This window comes from Staurois parvus, unplaced genomic scaffold (genome assembly GCF_062004578.1).
Source record: "Staurois parvus isolate SC_StPar_1 unplaced genomic scaffold, SC_StPar_1.0 ptg001366l, whole genome shotgun sequence".
Lineage (NCBI taxonomy): Eukaryota > Metazoa > Chordata > Amphibia > Anura > Ranidae > Staurois > Staurois parvus.
The window spans coordinates 391,430-419,090 of NW_028319162.1; the positions used below are offsets into that span (position 1 = coordinate 391,430).

At 51.0% G+C, this 27,661-nt stretch overlaps 1 protein-coding gene across 1 annotated transcript in view; it reads right to left on the minus strand.

Annotated features, from left to right (window-relative positions):
* Positions 1-27,661, minus strand: part of LOC149436376 (kalirin) — a 162,160-nt gene that overhangs the window by 45,350 nt on the left and 89,149 nt on the right. The window contains exons 14-22 of the mRNA XM_089661685.1: positions 17,392-17,514; positions 12,882-13,064; positions 10,139-10,257; positions 8,800-8,866; positions 8,588-8,697; positions 4,945-5,014; positions 2,345-2,434; positions 2,171-2,263; positions 233-344 (exon numbers count right to left, since the gene is read on the minus strand). Coding sequence (XP_089517811.1) covers positions 233-344; positions 2,171-2,263; positions 2,345-2,434; positions 4,945-5,014; positions 8,588-8,697; positions 8,800-8,866; positions 10,139-10,257; positions 12,882-13,064; positions 17,392-17,514 — 967 coding nt within the window. The remainder of the gene's footprint in view (positions 1-232; positions 345-2,170; positions 2,264-2,344; positions 2,435-4,944; positions 5,015-8,587; positions 8,698-8,799; positions 8,867-10,138; positions 10,258-12,881; positions 13,065-17,391; positions 17,515-27,661) is intronic.

Consider the following 27,661-nt stretch of genomic DNA (forward strand, 5'->3'; position numbering starts at 1 on the left):
TTGGAGCCGTATTAGTGGACTTGCGACAGAAACAATTGAGAAATGTCCGTGATACTTTTTTTTTTAGTTGCACCCATATACAGTTTTTCAGGACAAGCTTTCGGGGTGCTCCCCCTTCCTCAGGGTACTGCTTGGAAGAAGGGGGTACACCCCGAAAGCTTGTCTTGAAAAATGGTAAGTTCTGCACATTAATGATACATTGTTCTGGGTCGGATTGCATCGGCTCGCTCACCTTCCAGCATGCTGACATGCATGGCGTCGTTGGCTCTCTTTGGCACACTGAGCATTACTTCCAGGCCGTCCTTTATCTCGCCCTTCCCTTCCTCGCAGCACGTCAGCAGCTCCTGCAGGACAGAGTTCCCGTTATTCCAGGTATGAGAAGTTGGAATTCTATAATCCCCTCCCCCCCATGCCAGGCATAGACACTCAGGAACACGCAGTCGGAGGGACGTATAAATATTTACGGGGGGGAAGTGAAGCTCGGCGTCCTGCGTTCTGTACATACAATGCCACTTCCAATAAATACAGTCAACCAGACCAACCCCTCGCGGCCAATGGGAGGGCAGACAGAAGAGCCGCTGTGTGTCCGTGTGACAACGGTTCAACAAGAACTACAATTTGTTACATTTTGTACTCCCGCCAACTCACTGCACATGTCAGCTGGGACCTGCACCACCCAATGACAAGGGAGGGAGTGCCGTCCGGTACATGCGCAGTGTGCACTACCTCATGTTGCAGCCCCTGAGCTCATCACAGGCGACAGCAGAGACATTACGTTGCGCATGTGCAGCCTAAAAGAACAGGACAGCACTCCCTCCCGTGGCACTGGGGGGCGCTGGTCTCAATGGCTGCTCCACCCCTACGGTAACTCAGGGTGGAGCCATCGCTGGCTGTGGAGGATCTGAAGAAGCTTCAGGCAAATGCAGCTTTAGACTTCATAGTTACATCAGAACGGTAGCCCTGGATGGCAGATCGGTTTAGCACACTAATGCAGGCCATAGACGGGTTGAAAATCAGCCGATTGTTTGGCTGAAAAAAAAAAATTGCCTGATTTTCACACAGTTAGTGGGTTAATTGGTCGGACGTTTTTCGGGATTTTGACACATTTTTTTTTATCGATGAAATTGGAAAAAAAAATCGGTCGAATTTGCTGATTTTCATGGCAATGATGGGCAAATCGGACAATCTTTTTACCGATAAAAAATCTGCGCATAAGCCGTTACCTGCAAGAAGAAAAAGAATTCCAGTGCACTATTATATTTTATATGAAAAGTCTTGCGGTTGCAACAATGTATCTATTTGTATCCGAATAAAAACATCTGTATCCGAAATGGATACAAATAGATACATTGTTGCAACCGCAAGACTTTTCATGTAAAATATAATAGCGGAGCTCTCTGCAGGGACAGAAGTAATTAAATGCCGGCCGTAGACGGGACGAAAATCGGCCGATTTTAATTACCATTGGTGGTAACGTCGGCCTATTGAATGACCGATTTTTCATTTTTTTTTTTTTTTAAAAAACGGCCGGTTTTCGACTCGTCTATGGCCTGCATATGGGGCTGATTTACTAAAGGCAAAATAGATGATGCACTTTGCTCCAGAGCTTAGTAAATGAGCAGAAGCTCTGCTGACTTCCATCATCCAATCACGTGCAAGCAAAAGCTTTTTTGTTTTTTTGTTTTATTTTCCTTGCATGTGATTGGGTATTTTTTGCAAAGTGAAGCTATACATCATTTATTAAGCTCTGGAGCAACTGCACTGTCTATTTGCCTTAGGTTTAGCACACTAAGAGGGTGATTTACTAAGGGCAAATAGACGGTGCAAAGTGAAGTAAAAGTGAAGTGAATGAGCAGAAGCTCTGCTGACTTCCATCATCCAATCACATCATTTACTAAGCTCTGGAGCAACTGCACTTTGCAAAGTGCACCGTCTATTTGCCTTAGGTTTAGCACACTATGGGGTGGCAAACAAATGGTGGGGTTGTGAGCAAATAGACGTTGTGGGCAAATAGATGGTGCACTTTGCACATCCAACTCGATGCAATGCACCTCAAAGCATGAAAATGCGCTGCGATTGCGGGGACTACACCGGGGGCCCTCTATAATTTAGACCCGCACGGCTCTGCATGACGCCCCGCAGGTCTGACAGTCCCCCTCCCCCCACGTACCTTGAGAAGGAGCTGATACTTGGTGATCCTCTGCACGGGTTTGATGAGATACGAGGAGATGGAATTGGCCAGTCCGTGCCGCTGTTGTATCTCCTGTAAAGCAGAGAGCAGGCGGTCGGATTGGAGATTGGCGACAACGCACTCCTCAGCCAATCACATGACGGCAACACTTACATCAAAGAAGGTCCCGGCGTGCTCCAGGATCAGCTGGCTGGAGTCCGGCTTGTTCTTACAGTACGTGACATACATCTGGAACTTATCGGCCTACAAAGAGGGAATGAGACGTCAGGGGATGGAGGACTGGGGGGGGGGGGTATCGAATGTACAGGGAGGGGATAAAAGATGGAGGACTGGGGGGGCATCAAATGTACAGGGAGAGGATAAAAGATGGAGGACTGGGGGGGGGGGGGTAATCAAATGTACAGGGAGAGGATAAAAGATGGAGGACTGGGGGGGTAATCAAATGTACAGGGAGAGGATAAAAGATGGAGGACGGGGGGGGGGGGGCAGAGTGCATCGAATGTACAGGGAGAGGATAAAAGATGGAGGACGGGGGGGGGGGCAGGGTGCATCGAATGTACAGGGAGAGGATAGAAGATGGAGGACTGGGGGGGGGGGGGGGGGGCAGGGTGCATCGAATGTACAGGGAGAGGATAAAAGATGGAGGGGGGGGGGGCAGGGTGCATCGAATGTACAGGGAGAGGATAAAAGATGGAGGACGAGGGGGGGGGGGGCAGGGTGCATCGAATGTACAGGGAGAGGATAAAAGATGGAGGACGAGGGGGGGGGGGGGCAGGGTGCATCGAATGTACAGGGAGAGGATAAAAGATGGAGGGGGGGGGGCATCGAATGTACAGGGAGAGGATAAAAGATGGGGGGGGGGGGGCATCGAATGTACAGGGAGAGGATAAAAGATGGAGGACTGGGGGGGGCATCGAATGTACAGGGAGGGGATAAAATATGGAGGACTGGGGGGGGGCATCAAATGTACAGGGAGGGGATAAAATATGGAGGACGGGGGGGGGGGCATCGGATGGACAGGGAGAGGATAAAAGATGGAGGACTGGGGGGGGCATCGAATGTACAGGGAGAGGATAAAAGATGGAGGACTGGGGGGGGGCGGGGGACATTGAATGTACAGGGAGGGGATAAAATATGGAGGACTGGGGGGGGCATCAAATGTACAGGGAGGGGATAAAATATGGAGGACTGGAGGGGGGGGGGGGGGGCATCGAATGTACAGGGAGAGGATAAAAGATGGAGGACTGGGGGGGGCGGGGGACATCGAATGTACAGGGAGGGGATAAAATATGGAGGACTGGGGGGGGCATCAAATGTACAGGGAGAGGATAAAAGATGGAAGACTGGGGGGGGCAGGGGGCATCGAATGTACAGGGAGGGGATAAAATATGGAAGACTGGGGGGGGCAGGGGGCATCGAATGTACAGGGAGGGGATAAAATATGGAGGACTGGGGGGGGGGGGATCAAATGTACAGGGAGAGGATAAAAGATGGAAGACTTGGGGGGGCATCAAATGTACAGGGAGAGGATAAAAGATGGAAGACTGGGGGGGGCATCAAATGTACAGGGAGGGGATAAAAGATGGAAGACTGGGGGGGGGGCTGGGGGCATCGAATGTACAGGGAGGGGATAAAATATGGAGAACTGGGGGGGCATCAAATGTAAAGGGAGAGGATAAAAGATGGAGGACTGGGGGGGGTATCGGATGGACAGGGAGAGGATAAAAGATGGAGGACTGGAGGGGGGGGGGCATCGAATGTACGGGGAGAGGATAAAAGATGGAGGACTGGAGGGGGGGGGCATCGAATGTACAGGGAGAGGATAAAAGATGGAGGACTGGGGGGGGGGGGGCATCGAATGTACAGGGAGAGGATAAAAGATGGAGGACCGGGGGGGGGGGGGCGTGGGAGAGGATAAAAGGAGTTGGGGGGGGGGGGGGGGGGAAGGATAAAAGAAGGAGTTGGGGGGGGGGGGGAGTGGATAAAAGATGGAGGACTGGGGGGGGGGGGGAGTGGATAAAAGATGGAGGACTGGGGGGGGGGGAGTGGATAAAAGATGGAGGACTGGGGGGGGGGGAGAGGATAAAAGATGGAGGACTTGGGGGGGGGAGAGAGGATAAAAGATGGAGGACTGGGGGGGGGGGGGGAGAGGATAAAAGATGGAGGACTGAGTGGAGGGGGATGGGGGGAGGAGCAGAATCCTGAGCCGCCCTACAACTATTGTGTCCAGTCCTCCAGTAGGTGGCAGTATAACTCAGTGGTATATGACTTCCTGCGTCCCTCATTGGCTGAAAAGGATTTTAGTACTTTGGCTGTACTGCAGCTCCGCAGTCCTTAGATGTGTTGGCTGCATTTGTTTTCTTTTTTCAGGCATTTGTTTCACTTTATTTACACTTGGTGATCCTGCCAGTAATATACTTCCTGTCCTGGGGGAAGGGGGAAGAACACCGCTAACTCACTGTACTGTATCTACGGAGGAGGAGCATTGTTACCATTGGACAAGAAAAGTCCTGGGACTACAGAACACCTCCCTTTTTTTCATCTCCATATAACTAGATTCACGCTGCAATGGTCTCTGAAAAGCAATCCACTGCAAGGCAGAAGAGGCTTTACATAGGAGGAGGTGTTTTGTAGTCCACGGCTTATAACACTGCAGAATACATGACAGCTCTGGATTTCTGGCAGGATCAACAGCGTTGAAGTTATCGTTAAAGTTTATATAAAAGTCGATCTGTAAGTCGCTCTTCACCTACCCAAGTGACGAAACAATGTCCGACGTCCTCCGGAAGTTGCTCGTACTTCTCCAGCTCCTTCAAGAAGATGCTGCACAGGAACAGAGAGGATTATGGGTTGGGTCTGCATGGGAGGAGCTATGTACTATGAGGTCAAATGTGCGGAGCTATGTGCTAGGAGGTCAGGTCTGTATGGGAGGAGCCATGTACTAGTGAGGACAGGTCTGCGCGGGAGGAGCCATGTACTAGTGAGGACAGGTCTGCGCGGGAGGAGCCATGTACTAGTGAGGACAGGTCTGCGCGGGAGGAGCCATGTACTAGTGAGGACAGGTCTGCGCGGGAGGAGCCATGTACTAGTGAGGACAGGTCTGCGCGGGAGGAGCCATGTACTAGTGAGGACAGGTCTGCGCGGGAGGAGCCATGTACTAGTGAGGACAGGTCTGCGCGGGAGGAGCCATGTACTAGTGAGGACAGGTCTGCGCGGGAGGAGCCATGTACTAGTGAGGACAGGTCTGCGCGGGAGGAGCCATGTACTAGTGAGGACAGGTCTGCGCGGGAGGAGCCATGTACTAGTGAGGACAGGTCTGCGCGGGAGGAGCCATGTACTAGTGAGGACAGGTCTGCGCGGGAGGAGCCATGTACTAGTGAGGACAGGTCTGCGCGGGAGGAGCCATGTACTAGTGAGGACAGGTCTGCGCGGGAGGAGCCATGTACTAGTGAGGACAGGTCTGCGCGGGAGGAGCCATGTACTAGTGAGGACAGGTCTGCGCGGGAGGAGCCATGTACTAGGTCGTCAGGTCTGCGCGGGAGGAGCCATGTACTAGGTCGTCAGGTCTGCGCGGGAGGAGCCATGTACTAGGTCGTCAGGTCTGCGCGGGAGGAGCCATGTACTAGGTCGTCAGGTCTGCGCGGGAGGAGCCATGTACTAGGTCGTCAGGTCTGCGCGGGAGGAGCCATGTACTAGGTCGTCAGGTCTGCGCGGGAGGAGCCATGTACTAGGTCGTCAGGTCTGCGCGGGAGGAGCCATGTACTAGGTCGTCAGGTCTGCGCGGGAGGAGCCATGTACTAGGTCGTCAGGTCTGCGCGGGAGGAGCCATGTACTAGGTCGTCAGGTCTGCGCGGGAGGAGCCATGTACTAGGTCGTCAGGTCTGCGCGGGAGGAGCCATGTACTAGGTCGTCAGGTCTGCGCGGGAGGAGCCATGTACTAGGTCGTCAGGTCTGCGCGGGAGGAGCCATGTACTAGGTCGTCAGGTCTGCGCGGGAGGAGCCATGTACTAGGTCGTCAGGTCTGCGCGGGAGGAGCCATGTACTAGGTCGTCAGGTCTGCGCGGGAGGAGCCATGTACTAGGTCGTCAGGTCTGCGCGGGAGGAGCCATGTACTAGGTCGTCAGGTCTGCGCGGGAGGAGCCATGTACTAGGTCGTCAGGTCTGCGCGGGAGGAGCCATGTACTAGGTCGTCAGGTCTGCGCGGGAGGAGCCATGTACTAGGTCGTCAGGTCTGCGCGGGAGGAGCCATGTACTAGGTCGTCAGGTCTGCGCGGGAGGAGCCATGTACTAGGTCGTCAGGTCTGCGCGGGAGGAGCCATGTACTAGGTCGTCAGGTCTGCGCGGGAGGAGCCATGTACTAGGTCGTCAGGTCTGCGCGGGAGGAGCCATGTACTAGGTCGTCAGGTCTGCGCGGGAGGAGCCATGTACTAGGTCGTCAGGTCTGCGCGGGAGGAGCCATGTACTAGGTCGTCAGGTCTGCGCGGGAGGAGCCATGTACTAGGTCGTCAGGTCTGCGCGGGAGGAGCCATGTACTAGGTCGTCAGGTCTGCGCGGGAGGAGCCATGTACTAGGTCGTCAGGTCTGCGCGGGAGGAGCCATGTACTAGGTCGTCAGGTCTGCGCGGGAGGAGCCATGTACTAGGTCGTCAGGTCTGCGCGGGAGGAGCCATGTACTAGGTCGTCAGGTCTGCGCGGGAGGAGCCATGTACTAGGTCGTCAGGTCTGCGCGGGAGGAGCCATGTACTCGGTCGTCAGGTCTGCGCGGGAGGAGCCATGTACTCGGTCGTCAGGTCTGCGCGGGAGGAGCCATGTACTAGGTCGTCAGGTCTGCGCGGGAGGAGCCATGTACTAGGTCGTCAGGTCTGCGCGGGAGGAGCCATGTACTCGGTCGTCAGGTCTGCGCGGGAGGAGCCATGTACTCGGTCGTCAGGTCTGCGCGGGAGGAGCCATGTACTCGGTCGTCAGGTCTGCGCGGGAGGAGCCATGTACTCGGTCGTCAGGTCTGCGCGGGAGGAGCCATGTACTAGGTCGTCAGGTCTGCGCGGGAGGAGCCATGTACTAGGTCGTCAGGTCTGCGCGGGAGGAGCCATGTACTAGGTCGTCAGGTCTGCGCGGGAGGAGCCATGTACTAGGTCGTCAGGTCTGCGCGGGAGGAGCCATGTACTAGGTCGTCAGGTCTGCGTGGGAGGACCTATGTACTAGGTCAGGTCTGCGTGGGAGGACCTATGTACTAGGTCAGGTCTGCGTGGGAGGAGCTATGTACTAGGAGGTCAGGTCTGCGTGGGAGGAGCTATGTACTAAGAGGTCAGGTCTGCGTGGGAGGAGCTATGTACTAAGAGGTCAGGTCTGCGTGGGAGGAGCTATGTACTAAGAGGTCAGGTCTGCGTGGGAGGAGCTATGTACTAAGAGGTCAGGTCTGCGTGGGAGGAGCTATGTACTAAGAGGTCAGGTCTGCGTGGGAGGAGCTATGTACTAAGAGGTCAGGTCTGCGTGGGAGGAGCTATGTACTAGGTCAGGTCTGCGTGGGAGGAGCTATGTACTAGGTCAGGTCTGCGTGGGAGGAGCTATGTACTAGGTCGGGTCTGCGTGGGAGGAGCTATGTACTAAGAGGTCAGGTCTGCGTGGGAGGAGCTATGTACTAGGTCAGGTCTGCGTGGGAGGAGCTATGTACTAGGTCAGGTCTGTGTGGGAGGAGCTATGTACTAGGTCAGGTCTGCGTGGGAGGAGCTATGTACTAGGTGGTCAGATCTGCATGGGAGGAGCTAAGTACTAGGCGGTCAGGTCGGGTGCCTAGTAGACATGTCCAAATAGAAAAAGTTGTTTCATTCGATTCGTTACATTCGTTTTTGCGCTTCATTTCATTTATTCGAATTCAACTGAATTCGAAATTTCGAACGGATTGGAAAATAATTCTAACGTTACAATTCATAATCCACAATCCATTTCAGCAAAAATTTCACAGTGCCTTTGTTGATCACTACTCAAGTCACCGTACAGCAGCAATTCTACTCCTTCTACAAAGTTACAATGTACAGTCTGATCACTGGGGGAGCAGAGACTGAGGAAATGACTCCTCCAGCCTGCAGCAGACTGATGACATCATCCCACCCTAGGCACAGTCACTGACTGGAGCGCCAGGATGGCATTTTAATGATAAAAGGCGGAGCTTCCCTGATCCTGATCCTGTATATTGGGACATGTCCGGGATTTGTAGTTACTGGCTGCGATTATTTCCTAAAAAGTCATCTAGAACACCTGACAGGCTCTTGAGGTGCGATAATCGATGTATGACAACTGCTTCTCATTGATATATATCGGGGGGTCGTCCCCCATGACCTCTGCCCTGAGCCCACGGAAGGAGCCCCCCCCCCCACATTGCCCATCAGACATGACGTACTTATTGTGAAAGTCGTAGATTTCCTGGATGTTCCCGAAGATGATGTGTTCTTTATTGAGGATTCCCGGAGGAATCTCCTCCACGCCGCTCGTCATCTCCCACAGGTAGGTCTGCAAGAGAAGGGAAGAAACAGGTAGTGACCCCGTGGTGGTGGGGGGGGGGGGGAGGTTGAGGCCCCGAATAATCTCCAGGTGACCACAGGTGGGACTCACCTCCATACACTCGTGCAGATCTCGGACGTACGCCTTCTCCGTCTGTAGGAGCTCCGCCATGATGAACCTGGAGAGAGAAGGCGCTCTACAGTGAGAGGTGTGAGGCACATAGAGACCTCACACCAACGGTATGACCAATTCTCGCAAAACACACGTGACCTGATCCATGTTCTAAATACCGAACTTCCATCCCCCTCCCCCCTCCACTCTTATATCCTCCCTCCGGCCTCCCTCCAGTCTTGCACAGGTGTACCGGCTCCTCCCCTCCAGTCTTGCACAGGTGTACCGGCTCCTCCCCTCCAGTCTTGCACAGGTGTACCGGCTCCTCCCCTCCAGTCTTGCACAGGTGTATTGGCTCCTCCCTTTCAGTCTTACACAGGTGTACAGGCTCCTCCCCTCCAGTCTTGCACAGGTGTACCGGCTCCTCCCCTCCAGTCTTGCACAGGTGTATTGGCTCCTCCCTTTCAGTCTTACACAGGTGTACAGGCTCCTCCCCTCCAGTCTTGCACAGGTGTACCGGCTCCTCCCCTCCAGTCTTGCACAGGTGTACCGGCTCCTCCCCTTCAGTCTTCCACAGGTGTGAACCTCCTCCCCCTCAGTCTTCCACAGAAGTACCGGCTCCTCCCCTCAAGTCTTGCGCAGGTGTACCGGCTCCTCCCCTTCAGTCTTGTGCAGGTGTACCAGCTCCTCCCCTTCAGTCTTGCACAGGTGTACTGGCTCCTCCCCTTCAGTCTTGCACAGGTGTACCGGCTCCTCCCCTTCAGTCTTGCACAGGTGTACCGGCTCCTCCCCTTCAGTCTTGCACAGGTGTACCGGCTCCTCCCCTTCAGTCTTGCACAGGTGTACCGGCTCCTCCCCTTCAGTCTTGCACAGGTGTACCGGCTCCTCCCCTTCAGTCTTGCACAGGTGTACGGGCTCCTCCCCTTCAGTCTTCCACAGGTGTACCGGCTCCTCCCCTTCAGTCTTCCACAGGTGTACCGGCTCCTCCCCTTCAGTCTTCTGATCTTCTCACAATGTGCATTAGAAGCTGCAGCAAGTCAGAGCTCCGCCCCATTTCCTGGCTGGAGGACATTCAGCGTCATCTAGGACTTTCCTCCCCAACCTGACTTCCCTAGCCCCACCCCTTTCATCAGTTCTTTCAATCACGTAGGCTCAGCTTCACATGTGGGTGTTGCCTATGCAAATATAGCCCACCTAGGGACGCCCACTCCTCCAGGCTGACATCCACCCATCAAGGCATTTTGATATTTGCATAATTCCTCAGAAAAAAGGAAATCGATAAAATCATCGATCCATAAAACGCCAAAATTCAGGGAATATGGGACGCTGGCGCACTCACTCTTTTTTGCGGGCAGACTTCCTCTTCTCCTCGTTGGTCTCATGGCTGGCGTCTCGCAGTTTGACCTCCGGGTCGGTCAGGATGGCCGGGACAATGTCCAGTTCCAGATCTTTATTGTCCTGGAAGAAGAGGGAACGTCACAATCCCTGGACACCATAATGGCAGCGTCAGCGCTGTATGACCATCAGACCGCGGCGGACGCCATTTCTCTAATACGGTCTTTTTATTATTCCTTATAAACGCACGTTACGTGTTACGCACGCAGGATCATTCTGGAGTGCTGCAAGCGAACCCCGAGATCCGCGGGAAAATACCGGATATCTGACAGATCGACAGCTGAGCTCCTGACTTCCTGTACTGAGCTGACAACGCAGAGCCTCCCAAACGGTGCCTGGATCTCCCCTGCTGGACTACAGAACACCTCCCCCTATCACCATCTCTATAATGTAAGGGGGTGGGGTTCTGCAGTCCAGCAAGAAGTAGGCGGGGCTGACAACACCTCTTAGGATTTCAGTAGAGCGGAGGATGCGTGTTGTCAGCTCAGTACAGGAAGTCGGGAGGTCACTGGATCACTGGCGATATTTCTGTATTGGCAGCATTAAGGGCAATATAGGGAATTGTGAGACTCTGCAGGTGAACAGGATAGATCTTTCATTTTATTTTACCCTGACAGACTTTAAAGACCCACTCCGGGCACACAAAAAAACCCCTGGCAGTACCACCCCCCCTCCCCCACCAAGGTTAGAGAAATAAGGTGTAATACCTCACTCCTCGCTCCCAAAGGCTCCCTCCACCTTATCAGGGTCCCATCGGAGTCCCCCCATACATTAGGATCCCCGTCAAAGTCCCCCTTACAACAGAGTCCCCCCTTACCATCAGTGTCCCTGTCAGACTCCCCATTTACATCAATTACATCAGGGTCCCCATCACAGTCCCCTTACATCGGGGTCCCCATCACAGTCCCCCTTACATCAGGGTCCCCATCACAGTCCCCCTTACATCAGGGTCCCCATCACAGTCCCCCTTACATCAGGGTCCCCATCTGTGCACATCAGCAGAGGGCCAGATAAAACCTTGTAGTGGGCTGGATGTGGCCCACGGGCCGCAGTTTGGATAACCCTGTTGTAGATGGAGACCCCCTGTTCTAGATGGAGACCCCCTGTTCTAGATGGAGACCCCCCCGTTCTAGATGGAGACCCCCTGTTCTAAATGGAGACCCCCCCGTTCTAGATGGAGACCCCCCCGTTCTAGATGGAGACCCCCCCGTTCTAGATGGAGACCCCCCCGTTCTAGATGGAGACCCCCTGTTCTAGATGGAGACCCCCTGTTCTAGATGGAGACCCCCTGTTCTAGTGGAGACCCCCTGTTCTAAATGGAGACCCCCCCGTTCTAGATGGAGACCCCCTGTTCTAGATGGAGACCCCTGTTCTAGATGGAGACCCCCTGTTCTAGATGGAGACCCCCTGTTCTAGTGGAGACCCCCTGTTCTAGTGGAGACCCCCTGTTCTAAATGGAGACCCCCCCGTTCTAGATGGAGACCCCCTGTTCTAGATGGAGACCCCCTGTTCTAGATGGAGACCCGTCACAATAAATGTCTGTTTGGTTGCGTTGTGTTTTCTGTTCGTTGCTCTGACATCTAGAATTGTAACGATGTTTTCCATGTCAGCCTCTCCAGTGTGTATGAAACCCATCAGTCACATCGTTGGATGGATGGGGTGGAGGGATGGGGTGGATTGGTTGGGGAGGAGGAATGGGGTGGATTGGTTGGGGGGGAGGGATGGAGTGGATTGGTTGGGGAGGAGAGATGGGGCGGATTGGTTGGGGGGGAGGGATGGAGTGGATTGGTTGGGGAGGAGGAATGGGGTGGATTGGTTGGGGGGGAGGGATGGAGTGGATTGGTTGGGGAGGAGAGATGGGGCGGATGGATGGGGTGGATTGGATTGGGTGGATTGGATGTGGCGGAGGGATGGGGCGGATGGATGGGGTGGATTGGATGCGGCGGAGGGATGGGGTGGATTGGATGGGGAGGAGGGATGGGGTGGATTGGATGGGGAGGAGGGATGGAGAAAATGGATGGGGCGGATGGATGGGGCAGATGGATGAGACGGAGGACTGGGACTGCCCAATGTGCTGCCAAAGCGCTTTGAATCTCCAACGTGGCCTAATCCAGGGCGTGCAATGAGCCAATATTGGAGAGCTCAGGGGTCAACATGGCGGGGCACTCAGGAGTCGCCATGGCGGGGAGCTCAGCGGTCACATGGCGGGGAGCTCAGCGGTCACATGACGGGGAGCTCAGCGGTCACATGACGGGGAGCTCAGCGGTCACATGACGGGGAGCTCAGCGGTCACATGACGGGGAGCTCAGCGGTCACATGGCGGAGAGCTCAGGGGTCACCATGGCGGGGCGCTCAGGGGTCACATGGCGGGGCGCTCAGGGGTCACATGGCGGGGCGCTCAGCGGTCACATGGCGGGGAGCTCAGCGGTCACATGGCGGGGAGCTCAGGGGTCACATGGCGGGGCGCTCAGGGGTCACATGGCGGGGCGCTCAGCGGTCACATGGCGGGGAGCTCAGCGGTCACATGGCGGGGAGCTCAGCGGTCACATGGCGGGGAGCTCAGCGGTCACATGGCGGGGAGCTCAGCGGTCACATGGCGGGGAGCTCAGCGGTCACATGGCGGGGAGCTCAGCGGTCACACGGTTCAGTACGCAGGATTGTACACTGGAGGGCGCTGCGTCCCATACCTCAGTGCCGATCCCCAGCGCCCTCTGCAGGGAACACTGGTACTTCCCCATCCGCAGGGAGAAGTCGCGGTAATGCTTGTTCACAGTGGTCACCCATTTCTTCAGCTCGGTGGCGTGGACGTGGCCCTTCTCCACAAAGCTGTCCGCCAGCTGGATCAGGAGGCGCACCTTCTCCTTGGTTTGCTGTCAGAGAGAGAAAGACAAAAATCAGAAAAATCATTATCCTGGCCATTGCCTGATGCTGCAGCCACGCCTAAAGAGGACCTGTCATCACATACATGTAAGACTGTGTTCACAAATTTCTGACACAGATCAGCCCCTGCTGTAGCCTCTCACCTTGTGACTTGCTACGAAGTTACAATGTACAGTCTGATCACTGGGGGAGGGGAGACTGTGGAAATGCCTCCTCCTCCTTCTACAAAGTTACAATGTACAGTCTGATCACTGGGGGAGGGGAGACTGAGGAAATGCCGCCTCCTCCTTCTACAAAGTTACAATGTACAGTCTGATCACTGGGGGAGGAGACTGAGGAAATGCCGCCTTCTTCTTCTACAAAGTTACAATGTACAGTCTGATCACTGGGGGAGGGGAGACTGAGGAAAGGACTCCTTCTACAAAGTTACAATGTACAGTAAGGTGGGGCAGACTGACATAACAGGGTGGGCAGTTCCCGCCCTCCGCCCAGACCAGCCCCCCCTTCCTGCTGTGAGGATGACAACGGCGACGGGAAGGGACCCGAGAAAGGACACCCAGGCTGATGAGTGCCTCTGGCCAGCTTTGGTTAGGTAGGACTGTGCAGGGGAGGTTGTGATTGAAAGGGGGACTTTGATTTAAAGGAGCGGGGGTTGTGATGTAAAAGAGAGGGGGGGGAGCTATGACTGCAAGGGGGGCAGTGATGGGGGGGCTATGATGTGAAGGGGGTCCGAGGACACTATGGGACTGTGATGTGAAGGGGGTCCGAGGACATTATGGGACTGTGATGTGAAGGGGGTCCGAGGACACTATGGGACTGTGATGTGAAGGGGGTGTGAGGACACGATGGGACTGTAATGTGAAGGGGGTCCGAGGACATTATGGGACTGTGATGTGAAGGGGGTCCGAGGACATTATGGGACTGTGATGTGAAGGGGGTCCGAGGACACTATGAGACTGATGTGAAGGGGGTCCGAGGACACTATGGGACTGTGATGTGAAGGGGGTCCGAGGACACTATGGGACTGTGATGTGAAGGGGGTCCGAGGACACTATGGGACTGTGATGTGAAGAAGGTCTGAGGACACGATGGGACTGTGATGTGAAGGGGGTCCGAGGACACTATGGGACTGTGATGTGAAGGGGGTCCGAGGACATTATGGGACTGTGATGTGAAAAAGGTCTGAGGACACGATGGGACTGTGATGTGAAGGGGGTCCGAGGACACTATGGGACTGTGATGTGAAGGGGGTCCGAGGACACTATGGGACTGTGGTGTGAAGGGGGTCCGAGGACACTATGGGACTGTGATGTGAAGGGGGTCCGAGGACACTATGGGACTGTGATGTGAAGGGGGTCCGAGGACACTATGGGAATGTGATGTGAAGGGGGTCCGAGGACACTATGGGACTGTGATGTGAAGGGGGTCCGAGGACACTATGGGACTGTGATGTGAAGGGGGTCCGAGGACACTATGGGACTGTGATGTGAAGGGGGTCCGAGGACACTATGGGACTGTGATGTGAAGGGGGTCCGAGGACACTATGGGACTGTGATGTGAAGGGTGTCCGAGGACACTATGGGACTGTGATGTGAAGGGTGTCCGAGGACACTATGGGACTGTGGTGTGAAGGGGGTCCGAGGACACTATGGGACTGTGATGTGAAGGGGGTCCGAGGACACTATGGGACTGTGATGTGAAGGGGGTCCGAGGACACTATGGGACTGTGATGTGAAGGGGGTCCGAGGACACTATGGGACTGTGATGTGAAGGGGGTCTGAGGACACTATGGGACTGTGGTGTGAAGGGGGTCCGAGGACACTATGGGACTGTGATGTGAAGGGGGTCCGAGAACACTATGGGACTGTGGTGTGAAGGGGGACTGAGGACACGATGGGACTGTGATGTGAAGGGGTCTGATCTAAGGGCTCCTGTAAATGAGAACGCGGTGGGGGAAACTCGCATTCCATGCACATGATTCCTGACGCACAAGGTGGGCAATCTGCTGCAGGCGACAATATATTCCTAACACCCCAAACGCAGATCGCAAACGTGAACCCCATTCCTGTGCGATTCAGGGGAGAACCCCCCCCACAGGGGACTGTGATGTAAAGTGGATTTGTGATGTGGAGGGGGTGGGGTGAAGACACTGATGTAATGGGGGGACTGTGATGTTAAAAGGGACTTTTGATGTGAAAGGGGGGGGGAGAGCGTGAGGACACGGATTTGAAGGGGGGGGGGTTGTGATGTTAAAGGGCAGCTGAGGATACTGATGTGAAATGGGCACTGTGATGAAAAGGGGGACCTGATGTGAGGGGTAGACTGAAGATACAGATGTATGGGGGGGGGGGGGCTGTGAGGAAAAGGGGGACCTGATGTGAGGGGCAGGCTGAAGATACGGATGTATGGGGGGGGCTATGATGACAAGGGGGACCTGATGAGAGGGGTAGGCTGTAGATACTTATGTATGGGGGGGGGGGGGGGCTGTGAGGAAAAGGGGGACGTGATGTGAGGAGTAGGAGTTGACTGAAGATACGGATGTATGGGGGGGGGCTGTGAGGAAATGGGGGACGTAATGTGAGGGGTAGGCTGAAGATACGGATGTATGGGGGGGGGGCTATGATGACAAGGGGGACCTGATGTGAGGGGTAGGCTGAAGATACGGATGTATGGGGGGGGGCTATGATGACAAGGGGGACCTGATGTGAGGGGTAGGCTGAAGATACGGATGTATGGGGGGGGGGGGCTATGATGACAAGGGGGACCTGATGAGAGGGGTAGGCTGTAGATATTTATGTATGGGGGGGCTGTGATGAAAAGGGGGATGTGATGAGAGGGGTAGGCTGAAGATACAGATGTATGGGGGGGGCTGTGATGAAAAGGGGGGCATGATGTGAGGGGTAGGCTGAAGATACGGATGTATGGGGGGGGGGGCTATGATGAAAAGGGGGACGTGATGTGAGAAGTAGACTGAAGATACGGATGTATGGGGGGAGGGGCTGTGATGAAAAGGGGGGCATGATGTGAGGGGTAGGCTGAAGATGTGGATGTATGGGGGGGGCTGTGATGAAAAGGGGGGCATGATGTGAGGGGTAGACTGAAGATACAGATGTATGGGGGGGGGGGCTTCCATGAATTTGGTTTCAGCCCCCCTGATATACACAATGCAGGTCACAGCAGCCTCAGAAGTGAAGCATTGCGGAACGTGCAAAGAATTCTAAGGCCCATTTCTGATGTTCAGCTCCACACGGGAAGCGTGGAAGATCTGTTGAGCGATGCTAGTTTGATGCCTGACGCTCCCTGGCGCGCGGCCATCATTACTCTCCCCCCCCCCCCTCCGTGTCTGAGAGGCCGGAGAGCCCCAGTTGACTGAAGAGGTCACACTGACCTCGGCAATATTCTCTGCAACTCTTCAGAGAGAACGGAAAGGACAAGTCTGTGCTGTCAGCCGCTCGTGACTCCGGGACGTTCTCCGTGTTTGACATTGCCAGAAATCATTACGGGAGACTTGAGGGAACATCGCAGAGCGGAGACGGCCGGAGGGGTCAGGGTGGAGGACGCGTGTAGACGGCCGGAGGGGTCGGGGTGGAGGACGTGTGTAGACGGCCGGAGGGGTCAGGGTGGAGGACGCGTGTAGACGGCCGGAGGGGTCGGGGTGGAGGACGCGTGCAGACGGCCGGAGGGGTCAGGGTGGAGGACGCGTGTAGACGGCCGGAGGGGTCGGGGTGGAGGACGTGTGTAGACGGCCGGAGGGGTCGGGGTGGAGGACGTGTGTAGACGGCCGGAGGGGTCGGGGTGGAGGACGTGTGTAGACGGCCGGAGGGGTCGGGGTGGAGGACGTGTGTAGACGGCCGGAGGGGTCGGGGTGGAGGACGTGTGTAGACGGCCGGAGGGGTCGGGGTGGAGGACGTGTGTAGACGGCCGGAGGGGTCGGGGTGGAGGACGTGTGTAGACGGCCGGAGGGGTCGGGGTGGAGGACGTGTGTAGACGGCCGGAGGGGTCGGGGTGGAGGACGTGTGTAGACGGCCGGAGGGGTCGGGGTGGAGGACGTGTGTGGCCCACCGACAGGTACAAGTGACAACACCAGGAAAGAAATGAACAACTTCTAAAGCAGAAGACAATGAAGAATGGGTCAGTGTTTTGGGAACCAGATGGAATCATTCATGTCACAAGGAGGAATGTGACCCAATTAGTGTTTGGCATGAGGTCCGGACTTGTGGCATTAATTAAATATTCGGGAGACTGGGATGGATAATGAAAAATCTTGGGCGGAAATTGTCCTTTATTAACATGCTGTGCGCTTGGGAGGTCGTTTACCTTGGCAGGAATACGGAAGTCCTCATATTCCTTCAGTAGGCTCTGCGTTTGGTCCAGACTCTCCCCAGTAGATGTGTGTGTAGAGAGGAAGTGCTCCCCCGTCTCCTGAATCCAGTCCAGAGCCTGCAGGGGAAACCAAGAATATAGTCAGTGGGGTACTTGACTTTATTAAGGCCTCTAGGAGGAGGAGAAGAGGACAACTATTAGCACTAGAAGAGAACTAAACTCCAATACATATCTCTTCAATATCACTAGAGGAGGACTGAACCACCAATATTGAGGGAGGAGATCAGAACCACAATAATCGCTAGAGGAAGACCAAACCACCAAGATAAATGGAGAACAGAACTACAATAATCACTAGAGGAAGACCAAACCATCAGGATAGATGGAGAACAGAACCACAATAATCACTAGAGGAAGACCAAACCATCAGGATAGATGGAGAACAGAACCACAATATCGCTAGAGGAAGACCAAACCATCAGGATAGATGGAGAACAGAACCACAATAATCACTAGAGGAAGACCAAACCATCAGGATAGATGGAGAACAGAACCACAATATCGCTAGAGGAAGACCAAACCACCAAAATAAATGGAGAACAAAACTACAATAATCGCTAGAGGAAGACCAAACCACCAAAATAAATGGAGAACAGAACCACAATATTGCTAGAGGAAGACCAAACCATCAGGATAAATGGAGATCAGAACCACAATATTGCTACAGGAAGACCAAACCACCAAAATAAATGGAGAACAGAACCACAATATCACTAGAGGAAGACCAAACCACCAAAATAAATGGAGAACAGAACCACAATATCGCTAGAGGAAGACCAAACCACCAAAATAAATGGAGATCAGAACCACAATATTGCTACAGGAAGACCAAACCACCAAAATAAATGGAGAACAGAACCACAATATCGCTAGAGGAAGACCAAACCACCAAAATAAATGGAGAACAGAACCACAATATCGCTAGAGGAAGACCAAACCACCAAAATAAATGGAGAACAGAACTACAATATCGCTAGAGAAAGACCAAACCACCAAAATAAATGGAGAACAGAACTACAGTATCGCTAGAGGAAGACCAAACCACCAAAATAAATGGAGAACAGAACCACAATATCGCTAGAGGAAGACCAAACCACCAAAATAAATGGAGATCAGAACCACAATATTGCTACAGGAAGACCAAACCACCAAAATAAATGGAGAACAGAACCACAATATCGCTAGAGGAAGACCAAACCACCAAAATAAATGGAGAACAGAACCACAATATCGCTAGAGGAAGACCAAACCACCAAAATAAATGGAGAACAGAACTACAATATCGCTAGAGAAAGACCAAACCACCAAGATGAATGGAGAACAAAACTACAATGGGTGGAGATATAATAAAACTGGTGCACGGTAGCCAATCAGCCTCCATCTTCAGCATGTGCAATTAAGCTTTGGCAAGAAAACCTGGAAGCTGATTGATTTCTATGCAGAGCTGAAACAGAATTTGCACCATGCAGTTTTAGTAAATAACCCCCAATATATCTTGAGGAGGACTGAACCACCAATATCGATGGAGGAAATTAGAACCACAATATCGCTAGAGGAAGACTAAACCATCAAGATAAACGGAGAAGAACAGAACTAAAATACGTCTAGAGAAAGAATAAACCACCAATATTGATAGAGAAGATCAGAAACACACAATTTCTAGAGGTGGATCAAACCATCAAGATAAATGGAGAAGAACAGAACTAAAATATGTCTAGACAGGTGCTGAATCAGTATTGATGGAGGAGAACAGAACTATATATGATTACAGGAGGACTGAACCAACAATAATAGCACAGAAGAAAAGAATTAAGATATGTCTAGAGGAGGACTGAACCACCAATAATAATGGATGAGAACAGAACTACAATATGTCCAGAGGAGGACTGAACCACCAATATTGCTGTAGGAGAACAGAACTACAATATGTCCAGAGGAGGACTGAACCACCAATATTGCTGGAGGAGAACAGAACTACAATATGTCCAGAGGAGGACTAAACCACCAATATTGCTGTAGGAGAACAGAACTACAATATGTCCAGAGGAGGACTAAACCACCAATATTGCTGGAGGAGAACAGAACTACAATATCACTAGAGGGGTGTTAAACCACCAAGTTTGATAGAGGAGAACATGACTATTATATGTGTAGAGGAGGAGAAAACTAACAATATCCATGGAAAAGAAAATAAATAATATATGTTTAAAGGAGGACTAAATGACCAATATTGATGGAGGAGAATAGAACTACAATATCACTATAGGAGGACCAAATCACCAAATAAATGAAGAACAGAACTATAGTATGTCTAGAGGAGGGCCAAGTCACCAATATTGATGAAGGAAAACAGAACTACAATGTCACTACAAGAGGAATGAACCATCGTTCCTAATGAAGAAGAGGAACAACATCACTAGAAGAGGACTGAACCACCAATACAGATGGAGGAAAACAGAACAACAACATTACTAGAGGACTAAACCACCAATATTGATAGAAGAGAACAAACTTACGATATCACTAGAGGAGGACTGAACCACCAAGTCTGATAGAAGAGAACAGAACAATTATATGTATAGAGGAGGACCAAACCACCAATATCAATGGAGAAGAACAGAACTACATAATGTCTAGAGGAGGAGAAATCAATAATAATAATGGACAAGAAAAGAATTATGATACGTCTAGAGGAGCAATGAACTGCCAATAATAATGGATGAGAACAGAACTGCAATATGTCCAGAGGAGGACCAAACAACCAATACTGGATGGAGAAAAACAGAACTACAATGTTTCTATATGGAGAATGAACCACCAATATGGATGGAGAAGAACAGGAATATTACGTATCTAGAGGAGGACTGAACAACCAATATAGATGGACTGAACCACAATATCACTAGAGGAGGACTAAACCGTCAAGTTTGATAGAGGGGAACATGGCTATTATATGTATAGAAAAGGACCAAATCAACAATATTGAAGGAGGTGAACTAACTACAATATTTCTGGAGAAGGACTGAACCACCAATATTAATGAAGAAGAACAATGTTACCTGACAAGGACTAAACCACCAATATTGATGGAGAAGAGCAGAACTTCAATATCTCTAGAGAAGGACTGAACCACCAATACTAGTGAAGAGGAACAATGTCACTAGACGAGGACTGAACCACCAACATGGATGGAGAAGAGAACCACAATATCACTATAGGAGGACTGAACCTCCAATACTAATGAAGAACAATAATGTCACTAGGCAAGGACAGAACCCCCAATATGGATGGAGGAGAACAACAATTTCACTAAACGAGGACTGAACCCCCAATATGGATGGAGGAGAACAATGTAACTAAACGAGGACTGAACCACCAATGTGGATCGAGGAGAACAGAACTACAATATCACTAGAGGAGGACTGAACCACCAATATGGATGAAGGAGAGCAGAACTTCAATATCTCTAGAGAAGGACTGAACCACCAACACTAGTGCAGAAGAAGAACAATGTCACTAGATGAGGATTGAACCACCAATACTAATGAAGAAGAACAATGTCACTAGACAAGGACTAAACCACCAATATCAATATAGATGGAGGAGAACAGAACTACAATATCACTAGACAAGGACTGAACCACCAATATGGAAGGAGGAGAACAATAATGGCACTAAACGAGGACTGAACCACCAATACTAATGAAGAAGAAGAACAATGTCACTAGACGAGGACTGAACCACCAATATTGATGGAGGAGAACAGAACCACAATATCACTAGAGGAGGACTGAACCACCAATACTAATGAAGAACAATGTCACTAGGCGAGGACTGAACCACCAATATTGATGGAGGAGAACAGAACCACAATATAACTAGGAGGACTGAACCACCAATATGGAGGAGAACAGAACCACAATATAACTAGGAGGACTGAACCACCAACACTAATGAAAAAGAACAATGTCACTAGACGAGGACTGAACCACCAATATGGAGGAGAACAGAACTACAATATCCCTAGGAGGACTGAACCACCAATACTAATGAAGAACAATGTCACTAGATGAGGACTGAACCACCAATATGGAGGAGAACAGAACTACAATATCACTAGAGGAGGACTGAACTATGAATATAGATGGAGGAGAACCAAATCTCAATACTGCTAGTAGGGAAATGGACCACATTACTGCCGGAGAGGGATTAAGCTACTGATATTGCTTGTGGGGTACCAAATCTTTGCATAGGTGGAACATAAAGTACGACACAATGAGAACCGAACCACAATTTTCTAGAGGAGAAATTAACCGTAATATTGTCCTAAGGAGACTGAACTACCAATAATATTGAAGAAGAACTGAATCAAAACATCGATAGAGAAGGACCAACGCCCCCCCCCCCCTCCCCTGGTGAAGAGAACATAATTCCCAATATTACTAGAGGATAACCAAACCACAATATGCGCAGAGAAGGACTAAACACCCAGGATTAAAGGAGTGCCGAACCACTAGTTTTACTAAAGGGAATCTGCACACACTATGGCTGTATGGTGGAGGGGGAGGGGGGGACTGAGCCACCAGCATCACCACAGGAGGAGAGAGCCACAAAAAGCCACGTGGAAAGGCAACCGAGCTGAATATGTACCTAGTAGGAGACCTTCCTGCCGTGTCACATTTGGATTCCCATCCATCACGCACTGTTGTAACAAACAAAATACAAATCATTTCAGGTGGGGGAAGGAGGAGTGGCATTGCTGCAGGCTCTGAATAGTGTTGTCACCCTCTGTCTATATAGTGTGTTTGAGAAGTATAAACTCTCAGAGAGGTAAATAAAAATTACAAATAATTTGCCACGCATGTGCATTTCAAAGATATATTTAGTCGCATGGTTGGAGTTCTCCTTTAAACAAAGTAAGAATTTGGTGGAGGTTTTACATCGTGCCCCAGCCACCCATATCATATGACAAACACGGCACAGCTGCACCCGGATCTCTGGGATAGAAGCGCTCATGTAACAAGAGGGATCGATCAGCCCGTAATGAGCCGCTTGTTTCACAGGCCGCTGACGTAAGAAAAGAGAAGAGAGAAAGAAGAAACCGCAATCATACAAGTCCAGCCGCAGGTCAGCTTCCTGAAATCTCATCTGCCTTGTGTGACCACTAATGGGATGTGATGGAGCACACAAAACAATGTAACCACAATGTATATATACTCCGCTATGCAAAAGAAACATTGTCTACGGAATATAGCTCAATACTCAGATGTAATACCAAATGTGTACAGCGGATGGCGCCCACGCACCGGAATCACATACATATCGTATATACAGCACACACAGGAGCATCGGACAAAGCCAGCCTGGGAAAGATTAACTAGGATCAACCCAATGTACAGCTAGAGCTCCGTCCTACAATGTAAAGTGCTATATGAGCCATTATATAGAGACCAGTATAGGATCAGTAGGGACCAGGACTACACTCCAGGAATAGACAGGCAGCAATGGGAAGAACACAGGGGTGGAGAAATCTAGAAGTGAGCCAACCGACCCTTTGTTCTATTTTATCACATCTGTACTACTGAAAGCTTCACAGCTTAAATGATTTGCCTCCCTTCCCAATGATGGAGTTCAGAGGTCTCCAGTGAAGGGGTCCTGGTAATACTTCATCATACAAAGACATTGTAGACAATTGTGCTCTTCCAGCCTTGTGGGAACAGTTTGGCGAAGACCCTTTTCTGTTCCACCATGACTGTCCCCTGTGTACAAAGCCAACTCCATGGAGAAACAGATGACTAGTTTGGTGTGGAGATACTCCAGTGACCTGAACAGAGCCCTGACCTCAACCCTACTGAACACCTTTGAGATGAATTGAAACTCAGATGGTGAGCCAGGTCTTCTTATACCACATCAGTACCTGACCTCACAAATGGTCACAAATTCCCACAAATGACCTTCAAAATCTTTTGGAAAGGTCTCCCCAGAAGAGTGGAGGATACTATAGCCACAAAGCAGAGTAAAGCCATATTCAGGGCCATGGGGGAAATCTATAATAACCATGGTTTTTGGGATGAGATGTCCAGCTCCATAAAGACATGGATTGACCAGCTTCGTGTGTAGAAACTCGAGTGTCCTGCACACAGCCCTGACCTCAACCCTACTGAACACCTTTGGGATGAACTGGAATGGGTTTTATTGGTGCCCAACGTGGGGCTCTATATATGAACCAGGTCTTCTCATTCAACATCAGTACCTGACCTAAAAAATGGTCACAAGTTCCCACAGACATCCTCCAAAATCTTACGGAAAGTCTTCCCGGAAAAGTGGAGGATGCTGTAGTCACTAAGAGGGCAACTCCATGTTATTGGTCATGGGGAGATAGGAGGCAACTCCATAAAGACATGATTTGACTGGTTTGGTATGGAGGAACTTGAGTTTCCTGCACAGAGCCCTGACCTCAAGCCAATAGAACACCTTTAGGATGAATTGGAAAGCCAGTGGTGAGCTAGGTCTTTTTTTGGTGCCCATTGTGAGGCCCAACATGTGAGCCAGGTCTTCTCATCCAGCATCAGTACTTGACCTCACAAATGGCCACAAATTCCCACAGACAAACTCCAAAATCATGTGGAAAGTTCTCCCTTTGGAGGAGAGGAAGTTATAGCCACAAAGGGGAGCAACTCCATATTAATGGCCATGGGGAACTCTGTAATAATAACCATGGTTTTTGGGATGAGACTTCCAGTTCCAGCTAAAATTATTTGACTCCCCCTCCCAATGATGGAAGTCAGGTGTCTCCAGTGAAGGGTCCTGGTGAAACTCCATCATACAAAGACTTTGGAGACAATTGTGCTCCTCTAACAGTTTGGTGAAAGCCCTTTTCTGTTCCAGCATGACTGTGCCCCTGTGTACAAAGTTCGCTCCATAAAGACATGGATGACCAGTTTGGTGTAGAGGAACTCAAGTTTCCTGTATCAAGTGCTGACCTCAACCCTACTAAACACCTTTGGGAGGAATTGAAACACCGATGGTGAGGTCTTTCCAGAAGGGGGGAAGCTGCTATAAGCTGTAAAGGGGGGGGCAATTCAATTATTAATGGCCATGGTTTTGGAATGGGATAATGAATAAGCTCATAGAGGTGTGATGGTCAGGTGGACACAACTAGCTCCATAAAGACACGGATGACCAGTTTGGTGTGGAGGAACTCAAGTGTCCTGTATAGAGTGCTGATCTCAACCCTACTAAACACCTTTGAGAGGAATTGGAACACCGTTGGCGAGGTCTTTTCAAAAGGATGGAAACTGTTATAAGCTGTAAAAGGGGGTCAATTCAATTATTAATGGTCATGGTTTTGGAATGGGATAATAATCAAGCTCATAGAGGTGTGATGGTCAGGTGGACACAACTAGCTCCATAAAGACACGGATGACCAGTTTAGTGTGGAACACAAGTGTCCTGTATAGAGTGCTGACCTCAACCCTACTAAACACCTTTGGGAGGAATTGAAACACAGATGGTGAGGTCTTTCCAGAAGGGGGAAGCTGTTATAAGCTGTAAAAGGGGGTCAATTCATATATTAATGGTCATGGTTTTGGAATGGGATAATGAACAAGCTCATAGAGATGTGATGGTCAGGTGGACACAACTAGCACCATTGGTGTTCCAATTCATCCCACTGGAGGTTCCTCCACACCAAACTGGTCATCCATGTCTTTATGGAGCTAGTTGTGTCCACCTGACCATCACATCTCTATGAGCTTGTTCATTATCCCATTCCAAAACCATGACCATTAATAATTGAATTGACCCCCTTTTACAGCCAACAACAGTACCTGACACTGATTCCAACAGACACCCTCCAAAACCTTCAGAGATCAGTATTCTTCCATAACCGGGAACTGTACTGAACCAGCTGGGCAGAGTACTAAATAGTAAAGCGGTCAATCCAAATTTACAGCACTGGAGACAACTGCAGGTTCCAAAAAGCCCTATAAGAGTCCATATAAGAAGATTAAATGAAGCATTAGGGATCAACCCGCAGTACTGAAGACATTGCTTCATTCAGCGCTGTAGGGATCAGACTAATATAATTAACAGCAAAGGGGGAATCTGTCTTATCCTGTAATAGCATTGAAAGGATGAGAGCACCAGGAAAACGCGAAGGAGTTCAGTAACAATGAATGTATCACGATAAAAAGTCAAAGAGCCAACACGTTTCGGGGGCTAAACTCACCTTTCACCAGGACTCAGATACTGGCATTAAAATCAAATCAAAGGATATAACTATTATCTCATCAGTCTCCTCGGTCTCCACCCGAATCACACACCTACTGAGCGACATATCAGACTGGATGTCGCTCCACTTCCTCAAACTGAACCTCTCCAAAACCGAGTTTCTTGTCTTCCCCCCAGCCCAGACACCACCCCCCATTGACTTCTCCATCACATCCAACAACACCATCATCAAACCCGCCCCGCAGGCCAGAGTACTTGGTGTCATTCTGGACTCCAACCTATCCTTCCAGCCCCAAGTCCAATCTTTAACAAACTCGTGCAGACTCCGCCTCCGCAACATGCAGACTCCGCCTCCGCAACATGCAGACTCCGCCTCCGCAACATCGCCAAAATCCGCACGTTCCTAACCCCAGAAACCACTAAACAGCTCATCCACTCCCTCATCATATCACGACTCAACTACTGCAACTCCCTCCTCACTGGCCTGCCTCGCCGCTGGCTATCCCCGCTTCAGTCCATCCTGAATACGGCTGCCAGACTCATTCACCTTTCCAACCACTCCATCTCCGCCACCCCTCTCTGCCAATCCCTCCACTGGCCTCCACTCAGTGTCCTCCACCCCCCTCTGCCAATCCCTCCACTGGCCTCCACTCAGTGTCCTCCACCCCCCTCTGCCAATCCCTCCACTGGCTTCCGATTGCGCAACGGATCAAAATCCTAACACTGACGTACAAAGCCGTCCACCATACTTCCCCGAACTACATCACTGACCTAATATCCAAGTACCGCCCAACACGCACACTCCGCTCCTCACAAGACCTCCTTCTCTCTAGTTCCCTTGTCTCCTCCTCCCATGACCGCCTCCAGGACTTCTCCAGGGTGTCACCCATCCTCTGGAACTCCCTGCCCCAACCCATCAGATTATCACCTACTCTCCTCTCCTTTAGGCGCACCCTGAAAACCCACCTCTTCAGGGAAGCCTACCCCACCCCCTGCTAACCTGCCGACCTCCTCCACTCTTCCTACCACTCCATCCCCCACAGCTATCTCCTCCTGTACCACCATCCCCTCCCTCCTAGATTGTAAGCTCCAAGGAGCAGGGCCCTCGATCCCCTCGTGTATCACATTGTATTGGTATTGTTCTGTCACATGTTCTGTCCCCCTTTGTAATGTACAGCGCTGAGCGAACTATTGGCGCTTTATAAATACTGTATAATAATAATAATAATCAGCTCCTAGACGGGTATCAGACGGGTATCTTTCTAATCATGGATAGGTTGAGGCAGCTTGGTTCTCCAGGTTCAGTTTGGTGGAAGAATGGTTTATGTTGACTATTCTGGTTTTGTACTTTTGTTTTTTTTGGTCTTTTTTTGTATTTTTACGAAAACATTTTTTCTTTTTCTAAAAAAACATGGAAAACATTGTGGTTTGGGATCTGTACTTAATGTCTACTGTATGCTTGATATGTACTCCATATGCACTGCATTGGTGAAAATTGTTATTAATGAAGTTATCCCCTGATGGAGGTTGGGATTATATAACTTTGTATGTACATGGATCCAAACTTCAATAAAAAAAAAAAAGACCTGATTTAGCCACTTCCCATGTATATAAACGGCTGGACGGGAGCAGTGCAGGAGCGGGTTGCCGTTCATAAACAGCACCCGCCATTTTAGCCTGTGCGCGCTCCCTGGGAGCACGCAAACACCGATTGCTGTACAGGACCTCTGTGCGAGGTCCCCATCATGTTATCACTGATTGGCCAATCAGTGATCACATGAACAGCAGTAAACTGTCACTTCCTGACATCATCACTTACTACTTGTGAAATCTGTGGATGATCACAGAGATCACATGGTACAGGGCCACTCACAACAGCCTTGTACCATGTGACAAGCTGTGACCAATCACAGCTCTCCCAGTACTTCTCAATGGATGCAAGAATGCAGCCAGAGAGAAGGAGAAATTATTG